General features: G+C 47.9%; 2 protein-coding genes across 5 annotated transcripts in view; one reads left to right on the top strand and one right to left on the bottom strand.

Moving 5' to 3' along the window:
- Window positions 1–4,176, bottom strand: part of HMOX2 (heme oxygenase 2) — a 28,145-nt gene extending 23,969 nt beyond the window's left edge. The window contains 1 exon segment of the mRNA NM_001035087.2: window positions 4,066–4,176. The gene's annotated coding sequence lies outside the window, so the exon portion shown is untranslated.
- An 11,582-nt stretch (window positions 4,177–15,758) lies between these two features.
- NMRAL1 (NmrA like redox sensor 1) lies at window positions 15,759–21,968 on the top strand. Of its 4 annotated transcripts, none has more exons than NM_001076032.2 (6): window positions 16,092–16,137; window positions 16,303–16,376; window positions 16,525–16,763; window positions 19,108–19,357; window positions 20,478–20,668; window positions 21,661–21,968. In NM_001076032.2, exons 2-6 carry the CDS (start codon window positions 16,337–16,339, stop codon window positions 21,838–21,840), a joined length of 900 nt encoding a protein of 299 aa, NP_001069500.1. In that variant the 5' UTR covers window positions 16,092–16,137; window positions 16,303–16,336; the 3' UTR covers window positions 21,841–21,968. The 4 variants fall into 4 exon arrangements, with proteins under 4 accessions (XP_015315696.1, NP_001069500.1, XP_005224578.3 ...); XM_005224521.5 differs by having other exon boundaries at window positions 16,099–16,174; window positions 21,661–21,949; XM_015460210.2 differs by lacking the exon at window positions 16,525–16,763 and having other exon boundaries at window positions 15,759–16,137; window positions 21,661–21,949.
- The last annotated feature ends 35 nt before the right edge of the window (window positions 21,969–22,003 follow it).

Raw genomic sequence — 22,003 nt, 5'->3', positions numbered from 1 at the left:
GTGTATCTGTAGACTTTCACAGGGAGATACTTAAGCACATATTTGAAAAAAGAACCCTCCTCAATGAATGCAAGAAGACATGCAATTCTGATGCAATTCCTACTCCATAAGCCAACTATTCATTGGAAGGACTGATGCTGAAGCTCCAGTACTCTGGCCACCCTGATGCAAGAGCTGATTCACTGGAAAAGACCCTGATGCTGGGTAAGTCTGAGGGAAGGAGGAGAAGGGGGCAACAGAGGATGAGATGGTAGGATGGCATCACCGACTCGATGGACATGAATTTGAGCAAACTCTAGGAGATAGTGAAGAACAGGGAAGCCTGGCGTGTTGCAATCCATGGGGTCCCAAAGAGCCAGACACGACTTAGTGACTGAACAACAACAAACTGACAAAACAGCCCTTGAATTACTATTAAAATATTTGCTTAAAAAAACGATCACATAGGGAAATGCATGTTTGCTAAAAGCCTTCTAAAATTACATCAAAGTGACATTAAAACCTGCTCACTGAAAAGAGCCTCATGAATTTAACTGCTGTTTTGAAACGCCTAGTTAAGGTTCAGAATGTTATCTTGTAAGGAAGGTCTGACTATAGATGTGGTTGATATGATGACCCAGAAAGCGTCCTTTGCTCCACTGCAGTCAGCCAAGATCACAATTAAACACCAATACAGTATACTAACGCATATATATGGAATTTAGAAAGATGGTAACAATAACCCTGTGTATGAGACAGCAAAAGAGACACTGATGTACAGAAGAGTCTTATGGACTCTGTTGCAGAGGGAGAGGGTGGGAAGATTTGGGAGAAATGCATTGAAACATGTATAATATCATGTATGAAACGAGTTGCCAGTCCAGGTTCGATGTACGTTACTGGATGCTTGGGGCTAGTGCACTGGGATGACCCAGAGGGAGGGTATGGGGAGGGAGGAGGGAGGAGGGTTCAGGGTGGGGAACATGTGTATACCTGTGGCGGATTCATTTTGATATTTGGCAAAACTAACACAATTTGTAAAGTTAAAAAAAAAAAAAAAAGATGCAGTCCTCTAATGGGCTGATTGTAAATGAACTCCCTTTACAATAGCTATGCACCTCTAAATTATCTACAGTGAATTCCAAAACCATTATTATTCTTAAATAGAAAGAAGCTGGTCATATAGAAAGGATTTATGAATAAATGTAATGCATATTCTGTAAACATATATAACATTGTTAGACCAGACCATCAACAATACTGCTAAATTTCACTGGCTTTACAATGTGTAATATAATAGGAGACATTTTATGGTAAATAAACGAAGTCAATATGAAAAAGTAAACCAAACTGGAGTCAACAACATCACAGAGTACCTGAATGGTCACCAGAGTGAAATATCTTCACTATAAAAAACAGAAAGATCCCAGTATAAGCAGTTATACTAATTGTTCCAATTAAAGATATGCACCCCTCCTTCACTGTTGGCAAGAATTAATCAGTAATGGCACTGCTTCTCAGCAGGGCAAAAATATCCTGAGAGATTATTCAGGTTACAACAAAAGACAGAGTTTTCATCCTCTGCTTTTACACAGACAAACCTAACAGATATAATAAAGTTAAAAAGCAAATAACCTTCACTGTGTTCGATACAAAAGGAGATGTGACTCAGATTTCTCAATTCTCCCATTAAGTACTATCAGAATAAGAGACTGAATTAAGTGTGTACTTAAAATTTTTTAGTCCAGTAATAAACAAGGAGGTAATTTATGGTTCAAATTTTTCATTTTTTCTCTCCAAGGAGTTATAGCTACATTCTAAATTTTATACTGGAGAATTTCCTGGTGGTCCAATGATTAGGACACCACAATTTCACAGCTGAGGGCATGGGTTCCAATCCTGGTCAGGGAACTATGCTGAAATATACAATTTCAATATTCAAAAATGTCTTCCTCCTAGATGGATGATATTTTGGTTTTTGCTGCAAACCTGATACACAGCCCAACTGTTCTCTGAAGAGAGTCAGCTTTTCAAAAGAAACCAAAAAATCAAGGTAGCCAAAGGCCCTGGCTGTTTTGCTTTTTGACAGATTCAACGAGCGTAAACCAAAGGTGATGAATACTTTACTTTCTGTATTTCATCTTATGCTTGGCATTGTCATTTCTGGAGTAGCTCATATTCCTGACTCTGGAGACTCACAGGCTATCATCTTACTGGCCCAGGCAAAGGAAACAAGGAAATCCAGTCAGACAATGGGGAAATCACAGATTCTTCCCCTTCACATCCCCAGTCAGATGAAGTCACTCAACGAGTGTCCTTGAAATCCCCACACCCTCACCAGTGTTTTGCCTTATCTGCGTGAGTGCCCATTTGCTCATTTGAGTCTGACTCTTTGCTACTCCATGGTCTACAGCCAGCCATGCTCCTCTGTCCATGGTCTTTTCCAGGCAAGAATACTGGAGTGGGTTGCAATTTCCTTCTCCAGGGAATCTTCCCAAACTAGGGATAGAACCTGCATCTCCTGCCTTAGCAAGCAGATTGTTTACCACAGAGCTACTCAGGAAGCCTTTGGCTTAGCTACTGTATTTGAAAACTTTTCCCAGTTTCACCAAGTAAACTTGGAAATGACCAACTGAACTGAGAGCTTCTGGTAAGCTTGTGATGTTTCTTCAAAAAAAAAAAAACTAAACTAAAGAATAAAGCACAGAATTACTCATTTATATTTCTTATCCCCCTCCTCACAAAAGAAAAATTAAAAATTTTAATGTGGCAGTTAAAATTTTAATCAAAATACCCTGATTAATGCCATAACAGAAATTCAAATACATAAAACCAGTAAGCTCCTGTTTCCTTCTACTTGGGAGGACAGTTTAGGGCGAGGGGGAAGACTGTCTAGTTTAAATAACATAAATTCATTTCCACTCTAGGAAAAAGCATGGGATCTGGGGGCAGATAACCGGGTACAAGACCACCTGTGCCCTTTTCCTGATTGTGGGAGGCAGGTTAAGCGTCTTAATTCCATTCATCATTAACCCCATTTCACAAGTGGAAAAACTATCAACTCACAGGGTTTTGCTAGGGGCTGAGAGTGAGAACGGGACGACAGAGGATGAGATGGCTGGATGGCATCACCCACTCTATGGACGTGAGTTTGGGTAAACTCCAGGAGTTGGTGATGGACAGGGAGGCCTGGCGTGCTGCAATTCATGGGGCCGCAGAGTCGAACACGACTGAGCGACTGAACTGAACTGAGAGTGAGAGGGCTTCCTGAGCTCTAGAGCACTATAGGATGTCTCTCTTTTTTTCAACCATGCTCCACCTGGTGCGGGTCATGGGAGCCAATGATACAACACGATAAGGATGAACAGCCACAGGCCACAGCAACCAGTTCACCAGAAGTCATTAAAATGACAAGACGCTGACAGGCCTTGTGCTAAGACACGGCGGTCCTGGCAGCTTTTACAGGGCAATTAACACACCGAGGGCACCGCGCTTGTGAGGTGACAGGTAGACTCCCTGCCAGACTAACCAGCTGCCCCTGACGTTGCTCCCTTGCAACCTGGCGGCCGCGGGTCATTAGGGAAGTCACGACAGTGACTCAAAGGGCCCTTTAGGCAGAGGTGAGTCAGGAGGAGGAAGGTCAGAGCCCGGTCCGCGCCAACAGCCCGGGTACGACTCTCGGACGCCAAGCTAGGTCTGGGTCCTCGCCGGCCCAAAGTGGACCGACGTGCTGGCTGGGGGGCCAGAGGCTGCAGGCCCGGCGGGAACGCCAAGTCCTCCCGCGGCGACCCGGGGGTCGGGTCACCTCCTGTGGGGCGCAGGAGACGCCGGCAGGGGGTGTGCCCCACGCGGACCAACGCCTACGAGCGGCTCAGGCCTCCCTCCCCGGGCCTCTGAAACGCCGTCTGGGAAGCGAGGTCCTCCCTCCCGGCCCCTGGCCGCCCCTCGCCCCGGCCCGTCCGGGCTTCCTCAGGCGGGCGCCGGGGAGCGGCGGGCCGTGTCGGCCGAGCCGAGTTCCCGAGAGCCAGGGGTGGCCAGGCTCGCGGAGAAGCCCCGAGGAAGGCCCTGCAGGGCACCGACACTCACCCGCCGCAAGTCCGCTCCAGCGTCCGTCAGCACCGCGTCCGCGCGTAAGTCAGCGACTGGCTCTGGCGCCGCGACCGCCGCAGCCTAGCAAGCAGCCCGACGTGCGCACGCAGCGGGGGCGGGGCCTGCGCAGGACACGCCCCTGCGGCGGGCACGCGGCAGCCGTCCTCGCGCGCTGGTCTGTGGCGGAAGTCGAAGTGCGGACAGGAGAGTTGTTCCCTTCGTGAGAAGGGGTGTTCATGAACGCCTCTCCGGGCTCTTCTTGCCCTTTATCACCACCGCTTCAGGCTTACCTCGTGCGTTCTCCTCCTGTCCCATCTGTTTCTTTAACCAGCCTGTCCCATCTGTCATTTCTTTAACCATCCAACTGGCTTCAGGACTGATATTGTCTGGTATTGGCAAAGGTATGGGGAATGTTATAATTGGCAATAGGCCTTCTCTTTGATCTAGTACTTCCATTTCTGGGTAGCTTTTTCTAGAGAAACGCAAGAACCCAAAGAGACACAAACAAGCAAGTTCATTGCAACAGCATTTCGGTGAAAACCTTGAAAGAGCCTGAACGTCTAGTGGGATGGTTGGTTGACAGGTGCACATCTCCCTATTCAAGAGAGTTGTGCTGGATAAAAAGGAATGGCAGGATGTTCCCTGGCAGTCCAGTGGGAACTAGGATCCAGCAAAAAAAAAAGTGGGGTGGGGGGGAGGGCAGACACCCCCTTAAGGGAGGCAATCAAGTAGAAGGGAATTAGAAAAACAAGTTGTAGGAGAATATAAAAATACATTCAGACGACTTCCCTGGTCCTCTAGTATGCATTATGTATCTGCATTATGCATTAACCAGACCTCCCCAGGGGCAGAAATACCTGCTCAACCATAAAGATCAATTCTTCTGCCACTGGCCATGAAACTCCTGAGATAATAACATTCCTTCTCAATCCTGTAAGGAGTCAGGATGTAGATATCTTAGGGCGGTATTGGGCTGCACCTTATTAATGTTACTAGATATATTACTTGTATTCTGCCTATTTTATGAGATTGAGGTTTCTTGCATTACCAGACCTGTGACTGGGCCTCCGATAAAATTAATGACAATTAAACAGCTTGAGGTTTCTTGCATTACCAGATGTGTGACTGAGCCTCAGATAAAATTAATGACAATTAAACAACTTGAAACAATTGACCTTATAGATGATTCTATAAGATCATCTATAAGATGATTATAACAGTGTAACTCTAGATATGGGAAGAAGCAGCAAGCAAGAGCCATTTCCCTGACCATGACCAACGGTAAGACAGGTGGTACGGAGGCTTATGGCTATTCTTAACAGGGCCCTTTGTCAGCTGGTGCTAAGTCGCTTCAGTTGTGTCTGACTCTGTGCAACCCCATAGACGGCAGCCACCAGGCTCCCCCACCCCTGGGATTCTCCAGGCAAGAACACTGGAGTGGGTTGCCATTTCCTTCTCCAGTGCATGAAAGTGAAAAGTGAAAGTGAAGTTGCTCAGTCATGTCCAACTCTGCGACCCTGTGGACTGCAGCACGCCAGGCCTCCCTGTCCATCACCAACTGCCGGAGTTCACTCAAACTCACATCCATCGAGTCGGTGATGCCATCCAGCCTTCTCATCCTCTGTTGTCCCCTTCTCCTCCTGCCCCCAATCCCTCCCAGTATCAGAGTCTTTTCCAGTGAGTCAACTCTTCGCATGAGGTGGCCAAAGTACTGGAGTTTCAGCTTTCGCATCATTCCTTCTAAAGAACACCCAGGACTGATCTCCTTTAGAATGAAATGGTTGAATCTCCTTGCAGTCCAAGGGACTCTCAAGAGTATTCTCCAAACCACAGTTCAAAAGCATCAATTCTTTGGTGCTCAGCTTTCTTCACAGTCCAACTCTCACATCCATACATGACCACTGGAAAAACCATAGCCTTGACTAGATGGACCTTTATTGGCAAAGTAATGTCTCTGCCTTTTAATATGCTGTCTAGGTTGGTCATTACTTTCCTTCCAAGAAGTAAGCGTCTTTTAATTTCATGGCTGCAGTCACCATCTGCAGTGATTTTGGAGCCCAAAAAAATAAAGTCTGACACTATTTCTCCATCTATTTCCCATGAAGTGGTGGGACCAGGTGCCATGATCTTCATTTTCTGAACGTTGAGCTTTAAGCCAACTTTTTCATTCTCCTCTTTCACTTTCATCAAGAAGCTTTTTAGTTCCTCTTCACTTTCTGCCATAAGGGTGGTGTCATCTGCATATCTGAGGTTATTGATATTTGTCCCAGCAATCTTGATTCCAGCTTGTGTTTCTTCCAGTCCAGCGTTTCTCATGATGTACTCTGCATATAAGGTAAATAAGCAGGGTGACAATATACAGCCTTGACGTACTCCTTTTCCTATTTGGAACCAGTCTGTTGTTCCATGTCCAGTTCTAACTGTTGTTTTCTAACCTGCATACAGATTTCTCAAGAGGCAGGTCAGGTGGTCTGGTATTCCCATCTCTTTCAGAATTTTCCACAGTTTATTATGATCCACACAGTCAAAGGCTTTGGCATAGTCAATAATGCAGAAATAGATGTTTTTCTGGAACTCTCTTGCTTTTTCCATGATCCAGAGGATGTTGGTAATTTGATCTCTGGTTCCTCTGCCTTTTCTAAAACCAGCTTGAACATCAGGAAGTTCATGGTTCATGTATTGCTGAACCCTGGCTTGGAGAATTTTGAGCATTACTTTACTAGCGTGTGAGATGAGTGCAATTGTGTGGTAGTTTGAGCATTCTTTGGCATTGCCTTTCTTTGGGATTGGAATGAAAACTGACCTTTTCCAGTCCTGTGGCCACTGCTGAGTTTTCCAAATGTGCTGGCATATTGAGTGCAGCACTTTCACAGCATCATCTTTCAGGATTTGAAATAGCTCAACTGGAATTCTGTCACCTCCAATAGCTTTGTTCATAGTGATGCTTCCTAAGGCCCACTTGACTTCACATTCCAGGATGTCTGGCTCTAGGTGAGTGATCACATCATCATGACTATCTGGGTCATGAAGATCTTTTTTGTACAGTTCTGTGTATTCTTGCCAGCTCTTCTTAATATCTTCTGCTTCTGTTAGGTCCATACCATTTCTGTCCTTTATCGAGCCCATCTTTGCATGAAATGTTCCCTTGGTATCTCTAATTTTCTTGAAGAGATCTCTAGTCTTTCCCATTCTGTTGTTTTCCTCTATTTCTTTGCACTGATCGCTGAGGAAGGCTTTCTTATCTCTTCTTGGTATTCTTTGGAACTCTGCCTTCAGATGCTTATATCTTTCCTTTTCTCCTCTGCTTTTCACTTCTCTTCTTTTCACAGCTATTTGTAAGGCCTCCCCAGACAGCCATTTTGCTTTTTTGCATTTCTTTTCCATAGGGATGGTCTTGATCCCTGTCTCCTGTACAATGTCACAAACCTCTGTCCATAGTTAATCAGGCACTCTATCTATCGGATCTAGTCCCTTAAATCTATTTCTCACTTCCACTGTATAATCATAAGGGATTTGATTTAGGTCATACCTGAATGGTCTAGTGGTTTTCACTACTTTCTTCAATTTAAGTCTGAATTTGGCAATAAGGAGCTCATGATCTGAGCCACAGTCCGCTCCCGGTCTTATTTTTGTTGACTGTAAAGAGCTTCTCCATCTTTGGCTGCAAAGAATATAATCAATCTGATTTCGGTGTTGACCATCTCATGATGTCCATGTGTAGAGTCTTCTCTTGTGTTGTTGGAAGACGGTGTTTGCTATGACCAGTGTGTTCTCTTGGCAAAACTCTATTAGCCTTTGCCCTGCTTCATTCTGTATTCCAAGGCCAAATTTGCCTGTTACTCCAGGTGTTTCTTGACTTCCTACTTTTGCATTCCAGTCCCCTATAATGAAAAGGACATCTTTTTTGGGTGTTAGTTCTAAAAGGTCTTGTAGGTCTTCATAGAACCATTCAACTTCAGCTTCTTCAGGTTATTGGTTGGGGCTTAGACTTGGATTACTGTGATATTGAATGGTTTGCCTTGGAAATGAACAGAGATCATTCTGTCATTTTTGAGATTGCATCCAAGTACTGCATTTCAGACTCTTTTGTTGACCATGATGGCTACTCCATTTCTTCTAAGGGATTCCTGCCTGCAGTAGTAGATATAATAGTCATCTGAGTTAAACTCACCCATTCCAGTCCATTTTAGTTCACCGATTCCTAGAATGTCAACGTTCACTCTTGCCATCTCCTGTTTGACCACTTCCAATTTGCCTTGATTCATGGACCTGACATTCCAGGTTCCTATGCAATATTGCTCTTTACAGCATCGGACCTTGCTTCTATCACCAGTCACATCCACAACCGGGTATTGTTTTTGCTGTGGCTCCATCCCTTCATTCTTTCTGGAGTTATTTCTCCACTGATCTCCAGTAGCATATTGGGCAGCTACCAACTTGGGGAATTCCTCTTTCAGTATCCTATCATTTTGCCTTTTCATACTGTTCATGGGGTTCTCAAGGCAAGAATACTGAAGTGGTTTGCCATTCCCTTCTCCAGTGGACCACATTCTGTCAGACCTCTCCAACATGACCCTCCCGTCTTGGGTGGCCCCACAGGGCATGGCTTAGTTTCATTGATTAGACAAGGCTGTGGTCCTAGTGTGATTAGATTGCCTAGTTGTCTGTGAGTATGGTTTCATTGTGTCTGCCCTCTGATGCCCTCTTGCAACACTTACTGTCTTACTTGGGTTTCTCTTACCTTGGACGTGGGGTATCTCCCTGATAAGAGTGGCCAAAGGTCCATATAGTCGAGGCTATGGTCTTCCCAGTGGTCACATGCAGTTGTGCACGCTGGACTGTAAAGAAGGCAGAGCACTAAAGAATTGATGCCTTCAAACTGTGGTGCTGTAGAAGACTCCTAAGAGTCCCTTGGACAGCAAGGAGATCAAACTAGTTAATCTTAAGGGAAATCAACCCTGAATACTCATTGGAAGGACTGATGCCAAAGCTGAAGTTCCAGAATTTTAGTCACTTGATTCGAACAGCCAGCTCATTGGAAAAGTCCCTGAAATTAGGAAAGATTGAGGACAGAAGGAGAAGAGGGCGTGTAAGGATGAGATGGTTGGATGGCATCACCGATGCAATGGACATGAACTTGGGCAAACTTTGGGAGATGGTGAAGGACTGGGAGGACTAGTGTGCTACGATCCGTGGGGTCACAAAGAGTTGGACACAACCTGGCAAATAAACAACACCAACAGGGCCTAGTCCAGTAATAGCTCATTGAATGGCCTATCAACGAAATTCTGACCTGAGAATGAGCATTCCTAGTACCAGGGGACAAACTATTCATGAAATGCCTCCTGAACTTTGGTTGAAGTTGAAATCAAAAGGGAAGGAATTGTAAAATAAAGAATGTTGCCCACCATCCAGTTCTACAGGAATTGAGTCATTAGTCACAATAGTCACTGACCTACAACACACCCTGAAATGGTGAAGATTGGGAGGAGGCACTTTGTGCTCTAGGAACACTGGCAGAAATGGCCCTCAGGTAGATATTTTCAGGAGAAATTTTTATGAACCCAGTTTCTTGTATCTTCCCGTACTTGGAAATGCACTAAAACCATTAACTAAGATATCCGTTCCTCAGGAAGAGCAGTAACTTTCTCCCAAGATGTGTGCTTGGTTGCCTGGGCGTGTGTGCTAAGTCTCTTCAGTTGTGTCTGACCCTTTGTGACCCCATGGACTGCAGCCCATTAGGCTCCTCTGTCCATGGGATTCTCCAGGCAAGAATACTGGAGTGGGTTGCCATGCCCTCCTCCAGGGGATGCCAACCCAGGGATTGAACCTACTTCTCTTATGTCTCCTGCATTGGCAGGTGGGTTCTTTACCACTAGGGCTGTGTAGGAAGCCTGTAACCTGTAACCTTTTCTCAAAATCACACCCTCATCTCTTCACAACAGTTCTCAGAGCTCAGGTTGACTGGAATAAAATTTTCCATTTCTTTCTTAGATTGGCCATTGTTTAATTTTTTTAGTCAATAATCCCTTTTTTTTAATATATTTAACATTTTTTCTGTTTTATTTTTTCAACTACAAAACATTATCTTTGGGGCTTCTTGGTGATCCAATGGCTAAGACTCCACCCTCCCAATGCAGAGGGCCCAGGTTAGATCCCTAATCAGGGAACTAGATCCTACATGCTAAGACCCTGTGCAGCTAAATAACGTTCTTTAAAAACAAACAAACAAATGTTATCTTTCTACACATTTGTGTTTAGGTGTGTAAATGCATCCAAAAGAGGGAAGGTTTACACACTAGAATGACACAGGGATGGGAAAGCTCATTTGTGCTATGTATCTGTACCATTTAAATTTTTTATGAGAATGAATAATTGAGTCATGCAAAATCAAATTTAAAAGGATGAATCTTGAGACTTCACTGGTAGTCCAGTGATTGAGACTCTGAGCTTCCACTGCAGGGGATGTGGGTTCAATCCCTGGTTGGGGAACCAAGATCCCACATGCAGTGGAGCAACTAAGCCTGCATACGCAACTCCTGAACCTGCATGCCGCAACTAGAGAGTCCTTGCGAAAGATCCTATATGCTGCAACTAAGACCTGACACAGCCAAACAACTATTTTTAAATAGATAAGTAAAAGAATGAATTTTAAGGCTGCCTTCTGTCTGAAACACGCATACATAAAATTGAACTAAATCAAGTGGCAGTGATTGGACGAGGGGTTGCCTCAAGGTTCCAGTGAGATAACGAGGTCCTAAGTCTGTGTCTGACACATAGGAGAACCCCAGAGAAGAGTTCTCACTGTTATCATCATTAGTACATGGGCTGGCTGGACTGATAAGTGCTTTGCAGGAAGTCCCTTGTCGGATATAAGGTCCCACAGGAGGTGCTGAGTCATGGCTGAGCTAATGCCAAGCAGTTGCCAAATCTTTTCCCTTAGGCCTAGGGAACCTCCTGAGGTGGGTAGCTGGGGCTTCAAGAAACAAGAACTTTGTCCAGGCTGCCTGTCTGCCCACCCACTTCGGGACAGCTCCCTAGTACCAGCACCATTGACCAGAAGCTGAGGGCAAAGATGCTCTTCTCTGCCACTCACTATCTGCACTGATTTCCAAGCTTTGGGTTCAATGATGCCAAAGGGCATTGGAGTTACTCAACTCCCAGTGTGGGAGGCTCCTCTCAAACCCAGCGACCAGGGCTGATCAGCTTCATGGGCTTGTAACTACAGCAGTTATACTGGGTCCCCAGGCTCAGAAGGATCTTGGGCTTGGTTTAGGTTCTGCTACCACAGTCTTGAAATTCTCGGTAATTTCTAAAAAATGGGTCCTGCATCTTCTTTTTGCACTGCGCCTTACACAATATGCATCTGGTTCTGAGACTTTCCTGATGGTACAGTGATTAAGACACACCCTTCCACTGCATGTGAAATGGGTTTGATCCCTGGTCTGGGAAATTAAGATTCCAGATACTGTGGGGTGAAGCTGAAAAAAAAAAAAAAAGATTTCTGCAGTTGGTCCCATTGAGGATCTTCTTGTTTGGATTTATTTCCTTAAAGTGGAGACCTCAGAATATCGAGTTTTGTGGCTTAACCCACACAGTTGAAGAAAAGTTCCATCTTTTCACAGAATAATATGCACTTGGGTTCCATTCAGTAAGTTATTGAGTTCCTACTAAATGCTGGACATTGTGCCAGGAAGGAGAGAGAGAGAGATAAAAAGACATGGGACCAACTCTTAGGAAGCCCACAGTCTAAAATGGTAGAGACCATGTTGCCAGTGGAATAGAGATGGGAATGAAATAGTAGCTATCTTAGCCTAGGAGTCAGAGAGGGCTTCCTGGAGGAAGTGATGGTTATATGATGCATTATGGAATGAGTAGGAGTTAGCCCTATAAATTGAAGAAAGTAGGGAAAACCACTAGATCATTCAGGTATGACCTAAATCACATCCCTTATGATTATACAGTAGAAGTGAGAAATAGATTTAAGGGACTAGATCTGATAGACTAGTGCCTGATGAACTATGGACAGAGGTTCGTGACACTGTATAGGAGACAGGGATCAAGACCATCCCTATGGAAAAGAAATGCAAAAAAGCAAAATGGCTGTCTGGGGAGGCTTTACAAATAGCTGTGAAAAGAAGAGAAGCGAAAAGCAGAGGAGAAAAGGAAAGATATAAGCATCTGAAGGCAGAGTTCCAAAGAATACCAAGAAGAGATAAGAAAGCCTTCCTCAGCGATCAATGCAAAGAAATAGAGGAAAACAACAGAATGGGAAAGACTAGAGATCTCTTCAAGAAAATCAGAGATACCAAGGGAACATTTTGTACAAAGATGGGCTCGATAAAGGACAGAAATGGTATGGACCTAACAGAAGCAGAAGATATTAAGAAGAGGTGGCAAGAATACATGGAAGAACTGTACAAAAAAGATGTTCACGACCCAGATAATCACAATGGTGTGATCATTCACCTAGAGCCAGACATCCTGGAATGTGAAGTCAAGTGGGCCTTAGAAAGCATCACTACAAACAAAGCTAGAGGAGGTGAAGGAATTCCAGTTGAGCTATTTCAAATCCTGAAAGATGATGCTGTGAAAGTGCTGCACTCAATATGCCAGCACATTTGGAAAACTCAGCAGTGGCCACAGGACTGGAAAAGGTCAGTTTTCATTTCAATTCCAAAGAAAGGCAATGCCAAAGAATGCTCAAATTACCGCACAATTGCACTCATCTCACACGCTAGTAAAGTAATGCTCAAAATTCTCCAAGCCAGGCTTCAGAAATATGTGAACCGTGAACTTCCTGATGTTCAAGCTGGTTTTAGAAAAGGCAGAGGAACCAGAGATCAAATTGCCAACATCCGCTGGATCATGGAAAAAGCAAGAGAGTTCCAGAAAAACATCTATTTCTGCATTATTGACTATGCCAAAGCCTTTGACTGTGTGGATCACAATAAACTGTGGAAAATTCTGAAAGAGATGGGAATACCAGACCACCTGATCTGCCTCTTGAGAAATCTGTATGCAGGTCAGGAAGCAACAGTTAGAACTGGACATGGAACAACAGACTGGTTCCAAATCTGGAAAGGAGTATGTCAGGGCTGTATATATATTGTCACCCTGTTTATTTACCTTATATGCAGAGTACATCATGAGAAATGCTGGACTGGAAGAAACACAAGCTGGAATCAAGATTGCTGGGAGAAATATCAATAACCTCAGATACACAGATGACACCACCCTTATGGCAGAAAGTGAAGAGGAACTAAAAAGCCTCTTGGTGAAAGTAAAAGAGGAGAGTGAAAAAGTTGACTTAAAGCTCAACATTCAGAAAAGGAATATCATGGCATCTGGTCCCATCACTTCATGGGAAATAGATGGGGAAACAGTGTCAGACTTTATTTTTCTGGGCTCCAAAATCACTGCAGATGGTGATTGCAGCCATGAAATTAAAAGACACTTACTCCTTGGAAGTAAAGTTATGACCAACCTAGACAGCATATTTAAAAGCAGAAACATTACTTTGCCAACAAAGGCCCGTCTAGTCAAGGCTATGGTTTTTCCAGTGGTCACGTATGGATGTGAGAGTTGGACTGTGAAGAAAGCTGAGCGCCAAAGAATTGATGCTTTCGAACTGTGGTGTTGGAGAAGACTCTTGAGAGTCCCCCTTGGACTGCAAGGAGATCCAACCAGTCCATTCTGAAGGAGATCAGCCCTGGGATTTCTTTGGAAGGACTGATGCTAAAGCTGAAACTCCAGTACTTTGGCCACCTCATGTGAAGAGTTGACTCATTGGAAAAGACTCTGATGCTGGGAGGGATTGGGGGCAGGAGGAGAAGGGGATGACAGAGGATGAGATGGCTGGATGGCATCACTGACTCGATGGACATGAGTTTGAGTGAACTCCGGGAGTTGGTGATGGACAGGGAGGCCTGGCATGCTGTGATTCGTGGGGTCGAAGAGAGTCAGACACGACTGAGTGACTGAACTGAACTGAAGGTGGTGGGAGGTAGGTATACAATCTGAGCTCTGAGAATAACATAATAGCCTGTTGAGGAGGCAATGCAAGGTTTATGCAAGATCAACATTCTATTTAGATGACACCTTCACTTATAGACACAAAGGTGTATTTATTAAAATAAATACATACATCTTACAATACATAATGACCACTATTTTACATATATAAAATACACATTACTTCGTGGGTTATTTCCTCCAATGAATTCGGGAAAATAACACCAGTTTTAGTTTGATTTCCCTGTAACTCCAGTGCCTAGTAAATGTTTAGACAACCAGTCAATCAGCAAATATTTATTCAGTGACTACTTGTGCCAGGTACTATTTTAGGTGCTGGGAAATTCAGCCATGAATGGAGACAAGTGCCTACCATCATGAAACTGACATTCCAGAGCAGTTAGTACACATTTTGGAATTAAGGGAGGGGGGAATAATGCTTTTATCTGAGTCAGCAATACAATTTCAGAAGAGGAGTGAGAGGGTCATTTTTGAGTTTTAGTTGAACAACAAAGAAATATATATATATATATATATATAAAAATATATAATTTGCAGAATTCCCTGGTTGTCCAGTAGTTAGGACTCCTTGCTTCCACTGCAGGGGGACACCTGTTCCATTCTTGGTCGGGGAACTATCCCACATGCCTTGGGGCATGGCCAAAAAAAAAAAATAGAGAGGAGAGAGAGAGAGATCTTTTCTGTTGAAAAGCATTCAAGCTCAGGCAAGGAGTAGCAGCAACCTCAAGTATGAATCAGGCATACAAGAACTGAGACAGAGCCTTGGGTGTTAAGAGCACTGCTGGAGAGGGTGTGGAGAAAAGGGAACCCTCTTACACTGCTGGTGGGAATGCAAACTAGTACAGCCACTATGGAGAACAGTGTGGAGATTCCTTAAAAAACTGGAAATAGAACTGCCTTATGATCCAGCAATCCCACTGCTGGGCATACACACTGAGGAAACCAGAAGGGAAAGAGACACGTGTACCCCAATGTTCATCGCAGCACTGTTTATAATAGCCAGGACATGGAAGCAACCTAGATGTCCATCAGCAGATGAATGGATAAGAAAGCTGTGGTACATATACACAATGGAGTATTACTCAGCCATTAAAAAGAATACATTTGAACCAGTTCTAATGAGGTGGATGAAACTGGAGCCTATTATACAGAGTGAAGTAAGCCAGAAAGAAAAACACCAATACAGTATACTAACGCATATATATGAAATTTAGAAAGATGCTAACAAAGAGACAGCAAAAGAGACACTGATGTATAGAACAGTCTTATGGACTCTGTTGCAGAGGGAGAGGGTGGGAAAATTTGGGAGAATGGCATTGAAACATGTATAATATCATGTATGAAACGAGTTGCCAGTCCAGGTTCGATGCACGATATTGGATGCTTGGGGCTAGTGCACTGGGACGACCCAGAGGGATGGTAAGGGGAGGGGGGAGGGAGGAGGGTTCAGGATGGGGAACACATGTATACCTGTGGCGGATTCATTTTGATATTTGGCAAAACTAATACAATTTGTAAAGTTTAAAAATAAAATTAAAAAAAAAAGAGTCACGAATATAGATTTGTCTTTGGGCGACACCCATATCTCAAAGATCAGATGTTCATGCAAAATAAAAATTATTTAGTTACTCATTTTTGCTTGGCGCAGCCGTCACCACCAGCATTCGCCTATGCAGTGCATTTCGGTCAGACCTGATTTACGCAAATTCGGTTTACGTAGGCTTCGGGCCGGCGGCTCCAGACCTTCGGCCGAGTTCGCCCGAGTCGGGACGAACCATCTGTGCCTGCGGAGGGGGGTGGCGTGTCCGCTTCGCGCAGTGAGGGCCCGGACGGCGAGGATTCGGAAGCAACCCAGCCTGGGGTCCCTTCATGCAGGGTGTCTGGGAAAGCATGGCTTTGCCAGGTTGCCACTGGAGCTGAGGGCGAGGGTCGGCGCCACATGTAGGGTTGCATCCCCCCTCTGCCGTGGACTCGGCTGCAGCCTCACGGGTCCCCAGTTCCCGGAGCGTTTCACACCTAGGCCTCCACTGGGAGGTACAGCTGGTCTGGAGGGCCCGGGAAAGGGTTGCGGGTAGGACCCGGAGCCAGTCCTAAGGGAAGGGGGTGGCGGAGTCCCTCTATTTCCCGGCCGAACCGCCCCCTGGGGCCTACGCGACGCGCGCGCCCTTTCGCCCACTCTGCGCCTCTCACTGCCCCTAGACTTCTCGGGACCACACCTTCCGCTCCCGCTCACATGGCGGACAAGAAGCTGGTGGTGGTGTTTGGAGCCACAGGTAAGCGAAACCCCAAAAGGAGGCGCTGGACCCCTTACCCAGGACAGCCCGGGGGTCCGGCCGGCCCCGCCCCCCAGCGCTAGGGGCGCCACCCTGCGCAGGCCTCCCATGCAGGTTCCACCCTGCAGGTCTTTCTGATTCTCCGCAGGTGCCCAGGGAGGCTCAGTGGCCCGGACACTCCTGGAAGATGGGACATTTAGGGTCCGAGTGGTGACTCGGGACCCTGGGCAGAGGGCAGCGAAGCAGCTGAGGCTGCAAGGTGCAGAGGTAGTGCAGGGAGACCAGGATGACGAGGCCAGCATGGAGCTGGCCCTGAGCGGGGCTCACGCCACCTTCATTGTGACCAACTACTGGGAGAACTGCAGCCAGGAGCAGGAGGTCAAGCAGGTGAGGCCAGGCCGCTGGGCGTCAGGAGGCCAGGGCAGGAGCCAGGCATCTTCGAAGAGCTCCCAGGTCTCTCTGCTGGCCCTTGCAGGGCAGCTCTGACTTGTCAGAGAGGGGCTGCCCCCTGCCTGTGACGACTGCAGCCTTTCCCCTCTTCCATGCAGCCCTCCTAGACTTTGATAAGGGCAGGAGGTGGCTTCTTCATCCAATGACGTAAGATATCACCATACTGTTCACCCTTTTGAAGTGAACAGTTCAGTGTTTTTTCACACGTTTGTAAAGTTGTGCCGCCATCACCACTACTAATTCCAGAACATTTAATCACCCCCAAAGGAAAACACCATAGCTGGTGGCAGCCCCTCCCCATTCTCCCCTCCCCAGGCCGAGGCAACCCCAATCTGCTTTATGTCATCCAGTGACTTCACATTTTTCTCAACAACTGTGCTGACCCATAATTTTCTTAAAAGGTACACATTTTAATTGTACAGTTTGATGAAATTTGAAGATAAATATACCCATATAACTGACTTCCCGGGTGGCGCTAGTGGTAGAGAACCCACCTGCCAGTGCAGGACACATAAGAGACATGGGTTCAGTCCCTGAGTTAGGAAGATCCTCTGGAGGAGGGCATGGCAACCCACTCCAGTATTCTTGCCTGGAGAATCCCACGGACAGAAGAGACTGGAGGGCTACAGTCTACAGGGTCGCAAAGAGTGGGACCCAGTCGAAGCCACTTAGCACACACACAGCACACATACGCATGGAACTAACGTTCTAATCAAAATATGATGAGGGACAGGGAAGCCTGGCGTGCTGCAGTTCATGGGGTCGCAAGAGTCCGACACAGCTTGGTGACTGAACAACAACAATCAAAGCATAACACGTCACCGTCATTCCCCAAATCTGCCAGGTCCCTTTTAGATGTTTCACGTTTCTCTTTATTCTGTTTTCCACCCAGCTTCTCTTTGGTCGGTGGCGTTGAGCCCAGGCTGCTGTGGGAGGGATGTGAGACAAACATGCATCTTTTTAAAATCCCCTGGAAGGTGGAGACACTTGCAGCGGGCCTGTCACATAGCAGGCGCTTGGGTGTTTGTAGAAGGTATGACTGGTGCAGCCAGGGTTCCAGGGCTGAGACCCCTGGCCATCGGCTTTCAGTCCTGCCTCGTCCACAGCTCCCACCGCCTTGACTGTGGGCGTGACTTCCCTGAGCTGGTCTGTGTTTCCTCCCATGGAGAGGGGAGCTTGATTGGACCACTTTGGTCCATAAAGGGAAGCTGGACTGGACCCCTGGTCTCTGTTTTTAACCTTGAGCCTTCAGTTGCTGTCGTACCTGGAAGCCCATCTCAGAGAGTGGACAAAGACAGCTTTTCTGGTTCATGCAGATCCCGTCAACCTGACCGCCTGCACCATGACAAATGACCACAAGCCAGGTGGCTTAAAACAACAGGAATTCATTCTCTCCCAGCTCTGAAGTCCAGGAGTCCAACAGCAAGGTGTTGGCCCTGCCCTGTCTGGAGGCTTGCCTCTTCCAGTCTGGTGGTGTTGGCTCTCCACGTGGTCACGTCACTCTGGGCTCTGCCTCTGTCTTCACGCAGCCTTTCCTCTTCTCCCTGTCTCCTCTTCCATCTCTCATAAGGACAACTTGTCATTGGGTTGAGGGCCCACCAGGGTAATCCAGGATGATCTCAAGTTTTTTAACTTAAAAAATATCTTTGGAGACCCTTTCCCAAACGATGTGACATTCCCAGGTTCTGGCGGATGGGAGGTGGACATATCTCTTGGGAGGCCACCATCCAGCGCCCTACACAGCCTTATGCACCAGGTGGTCTGTCCCCATTTAACCGAGGAGGCAGAGCAGTTAGACCCTTTGTCCTGGAAGGCACAGCCAGGGCGCTGCAGAGCCAGTCCGGATCCCAGGTGGCGTGTTTTGTGTGCTCAACAGCTGAGCCATAGCGCTTCCCTAGGGGACGGCTGGGGCTCTCCAAGGAAGACAGCACAGCATGGGGACAAGATGCTGTCTGAGCACAGGCAGAGACGGGAAGCCTCTGTGCGCCCCCTCCCAGGTGGCACACGGTGGACTTCGGCCCAGTACCCTGGAAGGTGGGACAACCTGGATGATCTGGAGAAGGGGTGCTAAGGCTGTTGGCTGGTGGGAGGCTTATAATCCTGGGGTAGAGGATGTGATGCTGTGGGAGCTGCACAGGAAAGGGGGAACCTTATCAGAGGGGTTAGTGGCCTGTGGCTCTTGGCACAGTGGCCTCTGGGGGGAGAGCCAGGGCCACGATGGGGACACACACCCTTCCTCTGAGCTTTGTGGTTTCTCCTTTCCTGCCCACTCGCCCGCCAGGGAAAGCTGCTGGCTGATCTGGCCAAGCGCCTGGGCCTGCGCTACGTGGTCTACAGTGGCCTGGAGAACATCAAGAAGCTAACGGCGGGGAGACTGACAGTGGGACACTTTGACGGCAAAGGGGAGGTGGAAGAGTATTTCCGGGACATCGGCGTCCCCATGACCAGTGTGCGGCTGCCCTGCTATTTTGAGAACCTCCTTTCCTACTTCCTGCCCCAGAAAGCCCCGGATGGAAGGAGCTACTTGCTGAGTGAGTGTGTTCCCTCGGGCGTCTGCTGGCACCATGCAGAGCCACGGTGGCCCAGAGAGCGGGCTTGTCCTCCGAGGGCTCCAGGTCTGAGCCCCAGCCCTCTCACAATAGACCCATGACCCTGTTGGGCGTCCGTGTCCTGTCCCATGAGACGGGCATGGCCCAGACTTCCCCAGGGAAGATCTGCCCAGTGTGGGGATACTGTGCTGTGTCTTTCGGAGAGCTTTGCAGAAACAAGCGTGGTTCTTGTTTCTGCTTCATCAGTGAGGAGAGGGTTTGGAGGGCTAGGTCCAGTTGTAGATTTCCCAGGGGTAGGAAAGCACTTTCTTCTCAGTGCCTGTCTCCAAATCTCTAAGCAGCTTGGAGGGCACCATGTCCGACCTGTGTCCTGCCGCCGGCGGGGCAGTGCAGGAGGCTCGGCAGGCAGAGCAGGAGGGGTCAGCACCCTCCCCTGGCTCCTCACCTCTGCATGATCCCTGCTCACCCTCCCTGGGCCTGGCACCCCAACACCACCCTTTACAGTTTGCAGAGCCATCGTCAAGTCACCTGTGTTCCATCACTGAGCTGGAGTTCATCCCCACAGGCTCCTGGGTGGTCTGAATGGGCAGCCGTGGAAACTTTACAGGCAGGGCCTGAGAGCTCTAGGTGCCTCATCTAGACAGAGCTCTGCTTCTCCCTCCTGAAAGCCACACTGCGGCCGGTAGAGTCACTCATTAACACGTTTATCAGCACCCACCCACCATGTTGCTCTGGGCTCGGCCCCGGCCTTGGCCACCCGAGCTTTCTTGCTGGCATTTACATCCTCCGTGGGCGTCCACGTCAGGAACTGGGGTTTGCACCCATTCTTGGGCAGAGCGCCTTTCAAAGCCCCTTGCTCTCCTTCTGCTTGTTCCTGTCCCAGGCCTGACGGGTGGCAGGCCTGGAGTTCTCCCCGGCCGGGCTCCCAGGATTTGAACAGCCTGCCAGTGGCAGAGCTCCGTCATGTCCTGTTTCCTGACTCAGTTCTGCTGCTGACCCTGAGGTGTCTGAGTTAGGCCAGGTGCTGACCTGTGCGCCAACCAGCTGGTGGAGACGGACCCCTCAAGAGACACAGGCCAGCACATCCCTCTCCCCCTCCCAGGCTTGCCCATGGGTGACGTGCCCATAGACGGCATGTCCGTGGCCGACCTGGGTCCCGTGGTGCTCAGCTTGCTAAAGACACCAGAGGAGTACGTCGGCAGGAACATCGGGCTCAGCACCTGCAGGCACACGGTGGAGGAGTACGCCGCCCTGCTCACCAAGCACACTGGCAAGGCGGTGCGCGACGCCAAGGTGAGAGGCCTGGCGGGAATGCGGTAGCCCCATCCGAGGGGCTTTGCGGGTAGCAGGGGAGTGGCATCCTGGGCTGCCCCACGCTCTGAGCATCACAAAGCCAAGTTCATCCTCAGAGAATGCTGACGTTGTGCTGTCCTCAGGAGTGAAGTGTGGCTGCCGAGTGAGATGTCTGGCTCTGGCAGAGGGCCAAGTGGCAAGAAAGGGCTCCAGGAAGAGGGCCCAGCAGGGGCCAAAGCAAGGAGGGAGAGCACGGGGTGTCTTGGACTGCTTGGCGGAGGGGATGGAGGCTGCAGTAGGCCCCATCCGGCCCCTTCCCTCACCTGCCCTGTCCTGTCCAGACCCCTGGGTTTGTTGTTTCTAATCATTTTGAGAGTCTGGGATACTCAGTCATTAAATGACAGAAACCTCCCACAGAGCCCCCCAGACGCAAGCAGAGCAGTAAAGAGGGGAGAGACCAGGGCAGGACACGTTTTGGGCTCACATTTTGCTCCCAGCCCTTAACACCCACCTGTGTATGACCAGAGGCCCAGCCCCTGGCCCCTCTCTGCCTCGGTTTCTTCATCTGTAAAGTGGGTGTACGGAGGGTATCCTGTCCTCAGGCTACTGTGAAGAATGAACGGAATAATGATGTAGACGCTCCCTTGGCACAATGAACGTTCTACAAAACGTGCACTAAAGGGCTGTGTATTACTATCTAAACAACGAAAGCCTGAGGCAGCCATGGAGGGTTTGGGAGCCAAGGAGTTAAGGTTCAGTTTGGTCAAGAAAGGGGAACAACAGCTTTGGTGTTTTGAGCAACAAAGTGACAAAAGCAGAGTCCTGATATGGAAGGGACTGAGATGTCTGCACCTCGTGATCTTGGAAGAACTGGATATAAATTGCCCTGCAACAGTGGTTTTTGAAGTTTCATCTTTTTAGCATCAACAGTCTTCAGATGAATTCAAGGGGACAGAGTAGGGACTGAGGTACTGACGCCCCTCTGCTTGCAGACAAGCCCTGAGGACTACGAGAAGCTTGGCTTCCCTGGTGCCCAGGATCTGGCCAACATGTTCCGTTTCTATGCCCTGAAACCCGACCGCAACATCGAACTGACCCTGAAGCTCAACCCCAAGGCCAGGAGGCTGGACCAGTGGCTAGAGCAGCACAAAGAGGACTTCGCAGGGCTGTGACCCTGCCCACCTCTCAACCCCGTCTCGGGGGGCTGGGGGTGCGGTCACAGTGACCCTCTCTCGTGTTACAAAAAAGTTTATTTTTTAAATAAAGGCCATTGTTCTCACAGATGGCTTCCAAAAGAAAAGCACTTTGTTTCATGGTTTGGGGTTGGGGTGGCAG

The sequence above is a fragment of the Bos taurus genome, chromosome 25 (assembly GCF_002263795.3).
Source record: "Bos taurus isolate L1 Dominette 01449 registration number 42190680 breed Hereford chromosome 25, ARS-UCD2.0, whole genome shotgun sequence".
NCBI lineage: Eukaryota > Metazoa > Chordata > Mammalia > Artiodactyla > Bovidae > Bos > Bos taurus.
This window is presented reverse-complemented; position numbering and strand designations above follow the sequence as displayed.

What these genes read in the sequence shown, in the direction of transcription:
- NMRAL1 (XM_015460210.2), top strand. Translation starts at nt 15,774, where the DNA reads ATGCAGTGCATTTCGGTCAGACCTGATTTACGCAAATTCGGTTTACGT. An exon ending in ACCTAGGCCTCCACTGGGAG is followed by an intron (nt 16,138 to 16,302) that starts GTACAGCTGGTC and finishes CACTGCCCCTAG; the next exon opens with ACTTCTCGGGACCACACCTT. An exon ending in TGGAAGGAGCTACTTGCTGA is followed by an intron (nt 19,358 to 20,477) that starts GTGAGTGTGTTC and finishes TCCCCCTCCCAG; the next exon opens with GCTTGCCCATGGGTGACGTG.